The 12,870-nt window shown below is 57.5% G+C and overlaps 1 protein-coding gene across 6 annotated transcripts in view; it reads left to right on the forward strand.

Moving 5' to 3' along the window:
- Positions 1–5,027: 5,027 nt before the first annotated feature.
- The window catches only part of SLC5A10 (solute carrier family 5 member 10), a 52,141-nt gene continuing 44,298 nt past the window's right edge, over positions 5,028–12,870 (forward strand). The window contains exons 1-5 of one of the 6 annotated variants that reach the window (XM_037810222.1): positions 5,028–5,504; positions 7,115–7,186; positions 7,415–7,519; positions 7,848–7,907; positions 8,535–8,639. In XM_037810222.1, coding sequence (XP_037666150.1) covers positions 5,391–5,504; positions 7,115–7,186; positions 7,415–7,519; positions 7,848–7,907; positions 8,535–8,639 — 456 coding nt within the window. In that variant the 5' untranslated portion in view covers positions 5,028–5,390. Of the gene's footprint in view, positions 5,505–7,114; positions 7,187–7,414; positions 7,520–7,847; positions 7,908–8,534; positions 8,640–10,942; positions 12,385–12,870 lie in introns of those variants that run through there. The other 5 variants (XM_037810223.1, XM_037810225.1, XM_037810226.1 and 2 more) reach the window with 5 other exon arrangements.

A 12,870-nucleotide genomic window follows, 5' to 3' on the forward strand; every position in this document is an offset into this window, starting at 1 on the left:
GTCATTTAGACACGTACTTTTGTGTATAATAAGAGGATAAATATACTCGATCTGTAACTTGTTTTGTTCCTTTAAAAACGTATCGTCAGAATTTGCCGCCACCAAGTGTGATCGAAAGAGCTGGGCCATGAGCCTCACCCGTGCACGGGACCAGCCTCTCGCGTCTGCGTGCCTCCTGGCTTTCACACGTCACCCTCTCCCCCTCTCGGAGGAGTCACTGCCAATGCCCCACCTGAAAAGGAGTCCGAGACGTCGCCGTCACCACCATGCCTAAGAACAAAGGTAAAGGAAGTAAAAATAGATTTAAGAATGAAAATGAATCTGCAAAGACAGAGCTGGTGTTCAAAGAGGGTAGACAAGCGTCTGCTCAGGTCATCAAAATGTTGAGAAATGGGCGATTGGAAGCAATGTGTTTTGATGGTGTAAAGAGGTTATATCACGTAAGAGGGAAATGGAGAAAAAGGTTTGGATAAATACCTCAGACATTATATTTGTTGGTTTACGAGACTATCAGGATAAAAAAGCTGTTGTAGTTTTAAAATACAACATAGATGAAGCTAGGAGTCTGAAGGCATATGGGCTCCAGAGCATGCTACAATCAATGAAACACATGCTTTTGGTCCCGGTGATGATGACAAAATCCGGTTTGAAGACATTGATGAAATCTAAATTGAACTCAACATTTTACATTTCAATCTTTCTGAGGATTGTTGTACATTTTGGGGTTTGAACTTGACCCCTAAAGAAAATTGAAATTTCATTAGCACGAGTGCAATTTGTTAAAGCAGACTGACTGGTCTGTTTTTAAGGTCTTTGTGTTTCTTTAAGAACTGATAATGCTGAATTATCTCAAGTGAAATGCTAAACCCATTTTGTTCTTTTGATATCATGGAGCTTATCAGTAAAAGACCTACAAAATCTGTTTAAAAAAGAAGAAAACATGCATTACTGCCTTTCCTACATTTGCCCTACACTCTGTGGATGATGGTTAAGCCCTCATTTTGACTAGTCAGCTCAATGTACAGAATCTTTCTGTATATTCCAGTTTCCTAAAAATTCTCTTGAGATTCTGATTAATTTAAAGGGGGCAGAAATCTGTATGTGAAGGCAAAATGAGATCTGTTTTTCATATTTAAGTATCGTGACAATTTTTATACTGATTTTTATATCTCATGCATTCTCTTCATGATCTTCTGTTGCCACCATAAACATCAACAAAAAAGCATTTCCAAAATGTAGTTTTTAGAACCTGGGTTTTAAAAACAATTTTGAATTTATGAGGTTAGTAGTTGCAGAAATTAAACGCTAGGTGGCACCCAGTTATCTTAACATTAGAAATATTGATATATAATTGTTGACAGTTTGTTTAGTTAATGTGCATAGGAAATATCCCAAACAAAAAAGATCGTTTTGATAGTATGCTTGTGTGTAGAATATTTTTATGGAACAAAAGGTTATGTTAAGAATGTCATTTTCACAAGTTATATATATCGTAGGCTACAATATTGGATACTTAAATTATGTGTAAATGAAAACTTAATTTGATAACTCGTATATATTAAGCGTTTTTAAAACTTCCTAATCTGGAGAAAGAGAAGGGACTCGGGGCTCACAACTTAATGCAAAGGCAAGTCTCCAATTTCTGAATCAAAGAGCCACAGCTAAGAAATACAATAAAGAAAATGTTGTGCTTCAAATATGTATGTATCATCCTTCCATGTCAATATTTAAAGCCACCTTGTTTTTTTAGCCATGGTATTCCGCAGTATGGATGGAGCATAATTCATTCAGCCACCCCCGATGGGACCTTAGGACTTTTCCAGCTTTCAGGGCAGCCTCGACACCTGGAGTTTTGGGTACTTGTGTCCTCTAGGGTTTCTACAGGGACAGACGGACAGATGCTCCTTAACAGTGGCACAAGGCTGTAACCTCTCCAGAGCAGGAGCGTGAGCAGGAGCGTGGAGAGCTGCACTAGACCCTCAGCGCAGGGCCGGAGGGTTGGTCCTCACTGGTGCAGGCTTGCAGGGGGCAGCGTCACCCACTGCTGGTGGGTTTTGGTGGTTTTGGCTCATGCCCACGCTCAGACTACGATGTGCCTTCTCACAGTTACGAGCCACTGAAGGGAAGTCGGGGAACCCATCTGCACCCCAACCCCAAAAACACAGGCGTGCTTCCAGTGACCCCACAGGGCCGCGGCCCCCTCCCGCCCCCATTCCACGTCAGGGAGATGGCTCCCTGCGTCTAGATGGCGTCCGCCATGAGGGGCCCTGCGTCCAGGGCTGCAGCATGGGTGGGCTCAGGGTGGGCTCCTGCCGGAGGGCCAGGGAGGTGTGGGGGCTTGAGAGTGGTCGTGGCTGGGGTGTCATTGTCCCTCCCGCCCACTGCTCCCTGTCCCCCAGGGCTTTTGACCAGAAGTGGGTGTCACCTCTCAATTTTTAACTTCTGGGACCCAGGCAGAGGAGAGGGGACCGAATACCTCGGATCCAGCAACTTGATCTTTTTTTTTGTTTTTAAATTTTTATTGTTATATATACACAACACAAAACTTCCCATTTTAACCATTTTCATGTGTGCAGTTCAGTAACAATAATTACATTCACAATATTGTGCTGCCATCACCACCATTAAAAACTTTTTCATCACCCCAAACAGAAACTGTACCCATAAAACAGTAATTCACTAGTTCCCCACCTCGCCCTCCCACGCCTGCCCCCATAACCTGTAAGCTGCTTTCTGTCTCTATGAATTTGCGTGGCTATTGCTTTATTATTATTTATTAGAGAAGTTGTGAGTTTACAGAACAATCATGCATAAAACACAGAATTCCCATATACTACCCTGTTACTAACACCTTTCATTCTTGTGGAACATTTGTTACAGTTGATGAAAGCACATTTTTATAGTTGTACTATTTTTTATTGCCTTTGTTACATTTAATGGAAGCATATTACAATGTTACTGTTGACCATAGACTCCAGTTGGCTTAGATTATATTTTTTTCCCCAATGCCATCCCTTTTTCAATGACTTTATTTTAAGGAAACAGTTTAATAAACCTGAACATTTTCCAGCTGGGGCCTTCTGACCAGTGCAGAGTGATCCTTTAATTTATGATACATTTAAGAAATGTATTTATCAGGGTAATATATATATATATAATATATATAGTAAAATTTTATATATAAATTTATATATATTTAATATATATATAATAAAATTTCCATTTTAATCATTTTAAGTATATAATCCAGCGGTGTTAATCACATTAACACTGTTGCACCACTGTCCCCTCTGTCCGTGGCCAAAACTTTTCCATATCCCCAAACAGAACTTCAGTACAAATTGGGCGTGAACTTCCCATTCCCCTTCCCCACCTCTAAGCTACTGTCTGTATGGATTTCCTTCTTCTAGATATTTCTTAAAAGAAATCAAGCAATGTTTGTCCTTCTGTGACTAGCTTCTTTCCCTTAGTGTAATTTTTCAGGGTTCATCCATGCCGTAGCACGTGTCAGCTCTTCATTCCTCCCTATGGCCAGATAATATTCCATTGTGTGTGTTTTGGTTTGTTAAAGTTGCCAAAATGCAATATGCCAGAAATGGGCTGGCTTTTACGATGAGGATTTACTAGCTTACAAGCTTACAGTGCTGAGGCCGTGAGCATGTCCAAATCACGGCCTCAGCAGGCGATGCCTTCTCCCCGAGACCGGCTGCCAGCAACCCCCGGCTCTTCTCCACGCGGCAGGCGCACGGTGCGTCCACTGGTCTCTCCTCTCCCGGGTTTCGTTGCTTCCTTTTCTGGCTTCGGTGGCTTCCTCTCTGTTCCGTGGTTTCTCTGTTTTCTGCGGGTCCTCTCTCAGCTTCTCTAGGGCTTTTTTCTGTATCTTCTCTCTGTCTTTCATCCTCTTAAAAAGTAAGAGCATCAGGCCCCATCCTGAACGAAGTGAGGCACGTCTCAACTTCAGATCCTGCACACAGTGGGTCCACACCCACGGGAATGGATCAGCTCTATGAATGTGCTCTTTTCTGGGGTCTGCACAGCATCACGCCATCACAGGATGTGTAGGGCATGTTTTGTCTCTCTCCTCCTCTGTGTTTGCGTTGCTCCTGCCTTCTGTCTATTGTCGTTATGCTGCAATGAACACAGGTGTACGGGGAGTCTGAGTCCTTGCTCTCGCCCCTTTGGGTTCATGCCTAGGGGTGGGATTGCCAGGTCACATGGCAGTTCTGTGTTTAACGTCTGAGGAAGTGCCCCATGTTGATGTGTTGATGCATTGGAGCAAACACTTGGGGCGTAAACACCGTCTGAGGCTCGTGCCTGAAGGTACGGAGCAGGTGGCTTGGGAGGGGGTGGCCTGAGCCTGCCTGGGGTTTACCACCAGTGGTGACATTTCCCCCCCTTCAGCCCAGTGGCGCGTGTGCAGGGGTCACTCTTTAAACCCTTTGCCTCGGTTACAGAGTAACAGGCGTGCCGGTGTTGGCAGCCAGTGCGTGTGCAGCGGCAGTCCGCTCACTCATTAATGCTTCTGGAAGGGCCACGGGTGCTGGTTGAACTCCAAACTCCCCACAGACCACGGGGCAAGGGTTGTGGCCAGCTGGGCACGCTGAGTTAATTCACGAGGGAGGGTCCGGGCCGGGTGAAATCGAGCCCTCGACTTCTTAAATGTGAGACTCTCGGGTCAGATGTGGACGTGGATCCCCGTTTTGTCCCCGACACAGCCATGCGGCTGGCAGGTTTCGACGTCTCCCGGCTGCGTTTCTTTGCAGTCGTGTGAGGCATCTGCTCCGTCAGGGGATAAGTTTTGTCCCTATGTGTCCCGAGCAGACCACAGTCCGGAAGAAATGGCACACTGAGGGGTGGGACTGACCTCACTGATCTAGAAGAAGAGAGCAGAGATGCCGATGACAGGCCTTCATTGTCCTACGTTTCAGGGACCAGGGCCCCAGTGCCCTCGTGGCCCGCGATGGGACACCAGCCCAGAGCTCTACCGCTAGAACTAGAGCTCAAGCCACACATTAGGTGACACAGCTCTTTCTTTCTGGAATATTCTGGTTGCCCCAGACTCACTAAGCTCACCATTTATGTTTCCCCAAACCTCCTCTGAGTGTAGGAGACCCCCTGCTTCTCAGCTTGCCCCTCGCCCTTCTCCAGTCCCCCTCCCAACTCCTGCACTTCGGGATTTGCTCCCTTGCCCGGGGGGGGCGGCGAGGGGAGACCGACCTGCCCTTTGAGGCCATCGCGCTGCACGCAGCCCTGTTGTCTGCACGCAGCCCTGTTGTGGGTCAGAGACGCGGCTGCCGGCTCGGTTTAATGATCAGTTAACTCCCTGCCCGGAAGCCCTTCCTGGCCGGCTCGGCCCTCAGTGCCTCGGGCTGGGAGCTGGTGCCCGCAGGATGGCAGCTGGCAATGCCACCGGCGACCCCCGGGTGCCCGGGCCGCAGCTGAACGTGGCCGACATCGTGGTCATCACCGCGTACTTCGCCCTGAACGTGGCCGTGGGCGTCTGGGTGAGCGGAGTGGCCGCGGCGGCCTGGCTGGGCTCCCGGGGCAGGTGCTCGGGGCGGCAGCAGGGGCCCGGGCCGGGGTCAGCAGCCACAGCTCGGCCTCATGAGGCCCGATGCCCACCGCGGCGCCCCCAGCTCCGTGGCCCGGGCCCACGCCCCCTCCTCCCCTCGGGTCTGGGCTTCCCGATCCACCGAAGGAGAAGGGGGAGCTCGCTGGACCCTCCTCCCTGAGGCGCGGCGGACGCTCCCGGGCTGGGGTCAGCCAGCCCACCGGCTCCTGGCCCTGCACTCACAGGCTCAGACCTGCCTGGACCACAGATTTCTGGGGCTGGTGTAAAAGTGCAGGTTCTCAGGCTGCTCCCCAAACCTGCTGGATCAAGATCCAGGGGGCAGGGGGGTATGGGGCCCTGCCTCTTGAGCCATCTCTCCCCCCTCGCTGGGAAGGAGACGTGCTCTGAGACCCCTCAGGGGGTTCCAGCGGCCCTGAGCGGGCCCCTCCCCCAGGCGGGTGGCCACTGTCTGTGGGTGCAGACCCCAGCTCCCAGGTCCTCCTGTTCCCCTGTGGGAGCCCCGGGCCTGGGGGTGGGGGCCCCTGGGGCAGGTTGTGCAGCTTTCGGTGGAGGAAGCAGTACAGGCGGTCGGGGTGGGAGGGGGGGTGACGGAGGAGGCGGAGGGCAGGGGTCGCAGGGGTGGGGGGTTGAAGGCAGCAGGAAGAGCCGGGGCAGGGGTCAGGGTGGGGAGGGGCGGGGGGAGCAGATCCGGGGTATCAGTGGGAGTGGGATGGGGATAAAATTGCAAGGGCAGTGGGAGCAGGGCTAGTTGGGGTGGGGCGAGAGTGTGGGGATGCAGGACGGGGGCAGGAGGAGTGGTTGGGGTCGGGGAGGGTAGTGATCGTAATTAACCCAGCGCTGGGGGCCTGGAGAGCCGGGTTCGAGTGCTGGCCCTGCTGGGTGCACTGGGAGAAGTTACCTAACTCCCCTGGGCCTCAGTTTCCTCAACCACACTGTGGGCGGCCGTGCTGCCACCTCCGGGGCGTCCCCAGGAGCACAGGGGCCCGTGCATGGGGCCGTCTGCTGCCAGCTGCCGCGTGCCAGGAGGGCAGGGCCAGGGATTCCGGGGAAGGGGCCTCGGCGCGCGTGGGGCAGGCAGCGGAGGCTCCCGGGTGAGGCAGGTGAGGGCCGGGCCCACGGGGCTCCCACGACTGGCCGAGGGAGTGAGGAGGGAGGAGGGCGCTCCGGGCCTGTCGGGTGGGCGGGGGGTTCGGCTGGTGGTGCCGAGCTTTGGGCACCTGGAGCAGGCCCCCGGCCACCTTCAGCCCTCCCGCCGGGGACCACCGGGCCCTCGCCTGGGCCGCCTCGCTGCCCCATCGCCCGGAGCCCGTGCATCCATCCATCACTGTGATGGCTTCCCACTTTGGCTATTGTGAGTCTTGCTGCTGCAGACACTGGGGTCCAGTATCCGTTTGTGCCGCTGTTCTCACTTCTTTGGGGGATATAACCGGAAGTGGTGTTGCCAGGTCATATGGTGATTCTGCACCTCACTTTCTGAGGACCCCTACACTCGACCCTCCCCGGGCAGGGCCGGGGGCTCCAATCCCGCCCCTCTCCTCGCAGTCCTCGTGCCGGGCCAGCAGGGACACGGTGAGCGGCTACTTCCTGGCGGGCCGGGACATGACATGGTGGCCGGTGAGTGGCCTGGGCCCCGGGGCAGCTCCACCCAAGGTCACTGCCCAGGCCTGCTTGGGGGGACGGGGACAGGGGGTCCCCCAGTGGGGTGTGGGGAGAAGATGCTGAACACCGAGTACACAGGGCACTTTGCGGTCTGCCCCTTGCCCGCGCAGTGGGGTGCCCGCCCCTTCCTTTGGGGGTGGCATTGAGAGCCACCGCTGAGGCCTCTTTGTCTCACTCCTACAGATCGGGGCCTCCCTCTTCGCCAGCAGTGAGGGCTCGGGCCTCTTCATCGGGCTGGCGGGCTCAGGTGCGGCGGGCGGCGTGGCCGTGGCCGGCTTCGAGTGGCACGTGAGCTCCCAGGGGGCCGCTCGGGCTGGGGGAGGGTCCGGGCGGAGGGCACTGGATGCAGCTCCATCAGAATGAGCCCCCTCAGGGGCCCGGGGCAGTGCCCACTGCCGGTCAGTCATTGGCCAGTGGCCATGCTGCTGAGCTCCCTGGAGGGCCTGGCAGGAAGGGGGCTGCTGGCCAGCCTCCCCCACCTTGTCCACAGAGGCCCGGAAGAGAGAAGGGGCTGGCCAGCTTCTCACAGCAACTCGGGCTCTGGCCGCTGGCCTGGCAGTGTCCGGCGGTGTCCCTGCCCCGTGGCCTGATCCCTCCTCCGTCCTCCCCTCCTCAGGCCACGTACGTGCTGCTGGCCCTTGCCTGGGTGTTCGTACCCATCTACGTCTCCTCAGAGGTGAGTCTGTCCGGGCCCCCGTCCACGTGGTCGGGGGGGGTGGTCAGGACGGCTGTGGCCTGGGGTTCAGGTCACAAGTTGGCGAGGTCAGCACTGGGCTGTTATCGGGCCAGCCGGTCCCCTCGGCCCTTGGCCACATCCAGCTGCTCCTGAGTGTGGCATCCCCCTGGGCTGGGGGCCCATCCCCAACCCGCCCACCCCCACAGCCCCCTGGCCAGTCCAGTGTCCACCGTCTCGCTGTGTGTCCCTCACTCTGCGCCTTGCAGCACCCCAATCCAACCCTCATCGTGGTGCACCTGGATTTGTGCTAACAGTGTCCCAGCTCGGTTCTGTGTCCCCAGCCACGGCCCCCCAGCCCACCCCTCATACCAGCACCAACGGGCCATGCTTACCACGCCATCCCAGCTTAGCCTCCTCCGTGGCCTCTTGGTCTTGGGGACGTCGTCTGAGCTCTCAGCCCATGATTTGAACCCAGTGCGGGGCGGTCACGGGCAGTGGAGCCAACTGGCCCTTGCCTTGGAGGGGCTCCCATGCCAGGGGTGAGGGCACTGGGGTCAGGACGGGCCCCGGCACCCCTTTCCAGCGCAGTCCCAGGGTGTGCTCAGCCTCGCCCATGCCACCCCGCAGATCGTCACGATGCCCGAGTACCTGCAGAAACGCTTTGGGGGCCAGCGGATACGTACCTATCTGTCCGTCCTGTCCTTGCTGCTCTCCGTCTTCACCAAGATCTCGGTAACCACAGGGGAAACTGAGGCCCGGAGAGAGGGACGCTGACTTTCTGGGTGGCGCGGCCCCTGCTTTGCCCGGTTTCTAGGGGCAGGGGCTGGTGGGGGCAGCCAGGCCTGGGGGGTAACTCAGGAGCTGGCCTGAGCTGAGCCAGGTGCTACAAGGGGGTGCTGAGACCCCACGTGGCCTCGGTGCAGCTGGCACTCGGCCGGACCCCTCCTTCCTCGCCTCCTCCCTGGGCCCCGCTGGCACTGGGGGCCGTCCCAGAAGGCGCCTCTTTCCCTGGGCCCCATGTTAGGTCGGGAGCAGAAAGCCCCCCTGGAATATCAGTCAGTGGGGCTCAGGGCTGGTCTCGTTAGAACCCCTGAGTTTGCAGAGATGGAAACTGAGGCCTGGGGAGGGTAAGTCACCTCCCCAGAGGCCCCCAGGGCCTGAGTGGGAAGCCAGACCCTGCTCTTCTCACCCTGCAGCCCCCCGCTGTCCCCCCCCCAGCAGACTTATCTGTCCCAGGCTCCTCAAAGGGGGGCTCCAGGGTGGGAAGGCCCCTGGTGAACTGGACCAGGGACTCGGCCACCCTGAGCCTTGGTTTCCCCATCGTGAGGAGGCTGTGCCCACCGTCTCGTGCTTCTCTGAGGCTCCCTGAGGGGGCACATCCCCGTGGGCACACGGTGGCCATTCTGTGGGGTCAGCTGCCGCACCCTCAGTGCTGACATGGCCTCCTGGGTCTGGGGGACCCCGACCCGGCATTGGCTGACTTGAGGGACAGAGGCAGGGCGGGCAAGGCTCCCTGGGGGGCCAAGAGGCTGGGGGTGTGCCCCAGCAGCCAGGGTCTCCAGCCCCACCATGTGGCCCACCCTCTCCCCACCCGGGTGTGGGAAAGGCAATCAGCGACCCCTGGGCTGGCTTCCGGAAGCCCCCGCCCAGCCTGCACCTCGGGCATGTGCCAAGGGGGGTCCCCCAGAGACTGCTGCATTTTTTTATTAGAGAAGTTGTAGTTTCCCAAAACATCTAGAGAAAATACAGAGTTCCCAGATGCTATGGGTTACAGCTCCACCGTTTCAGTTCTTTCCTCCTAGCTGTTCTAGTACCCTAGCAACTAAGAAGAAGAAAACTATATAGAGATTCAGTATTGGTGATCCTTTGTTAAAATCCGTCTTGTCTGTTGCTGCCCCTTCCTCTAGTTTAATCACTTTCCTGATCTTCAGGTCTCGGCAGTGACCACCCTGACCTGTTCAGGTTGAAAAGGGGCATCACCACCACTTTACCAAAACTTCTCCATCCCCCCAGACAGCAGCTCTGCACCCACATTCCCTCCCGGCCCCAGCCCCGGGAACCTGCGTTCTTGTTCTGCTGCTGTGAATTTGCATATTCTGATTATCCCAGAGCATCTGTGAGGCTTTCGCTGGGTCCCTTCAGGGTCTGGAGGGCCTGCCCAGGGGCCCAGCGCCCTCCCCTCCACTTGCTCCCCCATCCTCCTTCCTCCCGCGTTCTCCGAGCTCCTGCTGAGAAACCAGAAAGCAGAGCCAGGGCCACCCTTGAGGGTGCGACAAGGGGACGGACGTGCGAATAAGGTGGCGCTGTGGGTGGGACGGGTGCTGGGGAGGCCTTAGAACCGGGCTCTCGTGGACGACAAGGATGCTGGGAATGCCAGGTGGGCAGCGCAGGCCACGTCCAGGGGAGACACAGCTGCCCGGGGTGGCCCGCTCTGGGGGCCGAGGCTCCCATCGCTGGGCCGGATGCCGCCAGGGGGTGGACGGGAGCCCAGTGTGCAGAGAGGCTGGGGTGAGTGGCAGGGCTCGGTGGGGACTGCGGCAAACTGGAGGGCAGGCTCCGCGTCTGCATGAAGCAGGCCTGGGTGGCCTCTCGTGGCTCCTGGGCTGCCAGTTCCAACCCCAGGCCCGGGGGCTGCGGGGGAAGATGAGAGCAGGAAGTCCCGCGAGACTGGATTGTCTGTGTGGAACTGCCAGGCCCCGGGGGCTCCCTCCCGAGGGGTTGGCAGGGGCGTGACTGGTCAGAGCAGAGGCCGGGGCTGGGTGGGGTCCGGAGCTCATCAGAATCCTTTATTACTGTCCCAAACAAGGTCCAGTTCACAGGTTCTGGGGTTAGGACGTGGCCTGTCTGTGGGGGGCCGCCGTACAGCCCCCTCCACCCAGTTGAGAGAATAGAGACCTGGAGAGGGGCCAACCTTGGCCAAGGACACACGTGAACCGGGCCGAGGAGGCAAACAGACCCAGCCTCCAAGCCCAGGGACCCCGCAGCTGCAGCCAGATGTGGGCTTCGGACTCCACCATGGCCACTGGTGAGCTCTGGGGTGAGGGGTGACTCAGTTTACCCTGCTATAAAACGGGGAACAACAGGCAGAGGTGGCACCCACGCCAGGGCTGCTGGATGAAAGCAGAGGGTGCAGCGCCAGGAACGGTAATTGCCGGGCCAGGCCTGGGAGGGACGGGGCCGCCCTCGCCCGGGCTCTGGGGAGAAGCTATTTGAAGTGTGCGTGTGTCCGGCCGGCCCCGGGGGCCTTGACCTCACCGGGCTGGGCCCTGGGAACGCCCCTTGTGTCTGTACAGCCCAGGCCCCTTCCCGGCTGCAGCCCGTCTGGAGAGCACAGGGCTCCGATGCCGGCCCCTGGGCCTGTGGTGGCAGGGCTCGGAGACCACCCCCCTGACACTCGGGAAACTGAGGCTTGGGGTCAGCAGCAGCAGCCTCCTGATGCCCGGCCGTCACTGACTGAACCCCGGCTCCAGCGCACCAGGCAGATACTCTTTAGAGCGGGACCTGGTTCCATCTCTGGATGATTCTGGAAACCTTCCTCATGTGACCCCTATCAAGGCTACAAACTCTGCTGCAACTGCTGGCCCCAGCTGCACCGGCTGCAGTAGCTCGGACGGCTCGACTCTGGCTCCAGCCACCCAGAATTACAAGACTACAGGCACCAGTGTCAAGTTTGAGGGTTTGCTGGGCCACCCACACTCCAGACCAGCTACAAATTCGGGGGGTTCCCACCACCCTGTGTGTCCTATGGTTGGCTAGAACGACTCCCAGAACTCACTGAAAGCAGTTCTGAGGGTTACAGTTTTACAACAGTAAAAGGATACGAATCAGAAGCACCCGAAGGCGGACACCAGGGCCCGTCGGGGAGGGCCTCAGACGCCTTCTCCTCGGGGCTCAGCGCGTCGCCCTTCCAGGAGATGGACCTTCTCAGGCGGGACTGCCTCCTGGCTTAGTGTCGGTGTTCACTCGGGGTCTCGCTGTGCGGGCAGAGCTGACGGGCTCGTTCACGTGGCTGAGCCCCATCTGCGAGGTCGGGCGGGGGCTGATGTGGGCCGGCCAGACCCAAAGACCCAGCCCCAATCCCGTGGCCCCACCTGCCGTCTCATTAGCACAGGAGCAGCCAGGTGGGGTCCTGGGCCCACCTCAAAGAACAAAAGACCCTCCCATCCTGGGAAATTTCGAAGATATGCAGGTTGTCTCCCCAGGAGCCTGGGCAAAGGCCGGCAACTTCTCCATCCCCCCCCAGGCTGCCCAGCTGCGACCCCACCCTGGGGCCCGTGCACCACCCTGCTCCTCTCCCCAAAGTGCCGCTGGCTCCCTGCTCACCCCGCAGGAGGCCCTGCCCAGCCGCCCAGGCCCTCCTGTATGGACATGGCCGTCTTCTGGCGTGTGGATGTTACTTATGATGCCCACTGTCCATGGCTGCCAGCCACGTGCAGTCTGGACAGATGCCACCTGGGTACTCCTCGGCCGACCCCGGGTATGTGGAAAGCTGCCAATTTTTAAGCCCCCACTGTGCACCGGGCCTGCAGAGCACGGGCACGGCGCCTTCGGGCCCACAGAGTCAGCAGACACAGAAATCATCAGTGGCCAAAGAGCAATACAGAAACAGACAGGAGGCCAACAGCGAATCGAGAGAAGAGCCTCTGTTGCCACTTGGGATCCCACAGCTCTGCTGGGCGAGCCTCGAGCTGGGCAGCACCACATTTGGGGTGCAAGGGCAGGGAAAGGGGGAGCCCACTTAGGGCTGGCCGGAAAGAAGAGGGAAGAGTTCTGCTTGGCTGAAATGGTTTCCGGTTCACATGGGGGTTCGTGCGAGGTGGGGAGCGGGCAGACGGGATCAGCGTAGTCTGGTGTCCAGTCTGATAGGCTCTCTCTGCTGGAACAAAACTGCCTGGAAGGCGTCTTCCGTCTTCTCGGGAAGCCCCCGTAGGTCCACTGTTTCATCTTCCAGAAAAGCCCTTCT

The sequence above is a fragment of the Choloepus didactylus genome, chromosome 18 (genome assembly GCF_015220235.1).
Source record: "Choloepus didactylus isolate mChoDid1 chromosome 18, mChoDid1.pri, whole genome shotgun sequence".
NCBI classification, from domain to species: Eukaryota; Metazoa; Chordata; class Mammalia; order Pilosa; family Megalonychidae; genus Choloepus; species Choloepus didactylus.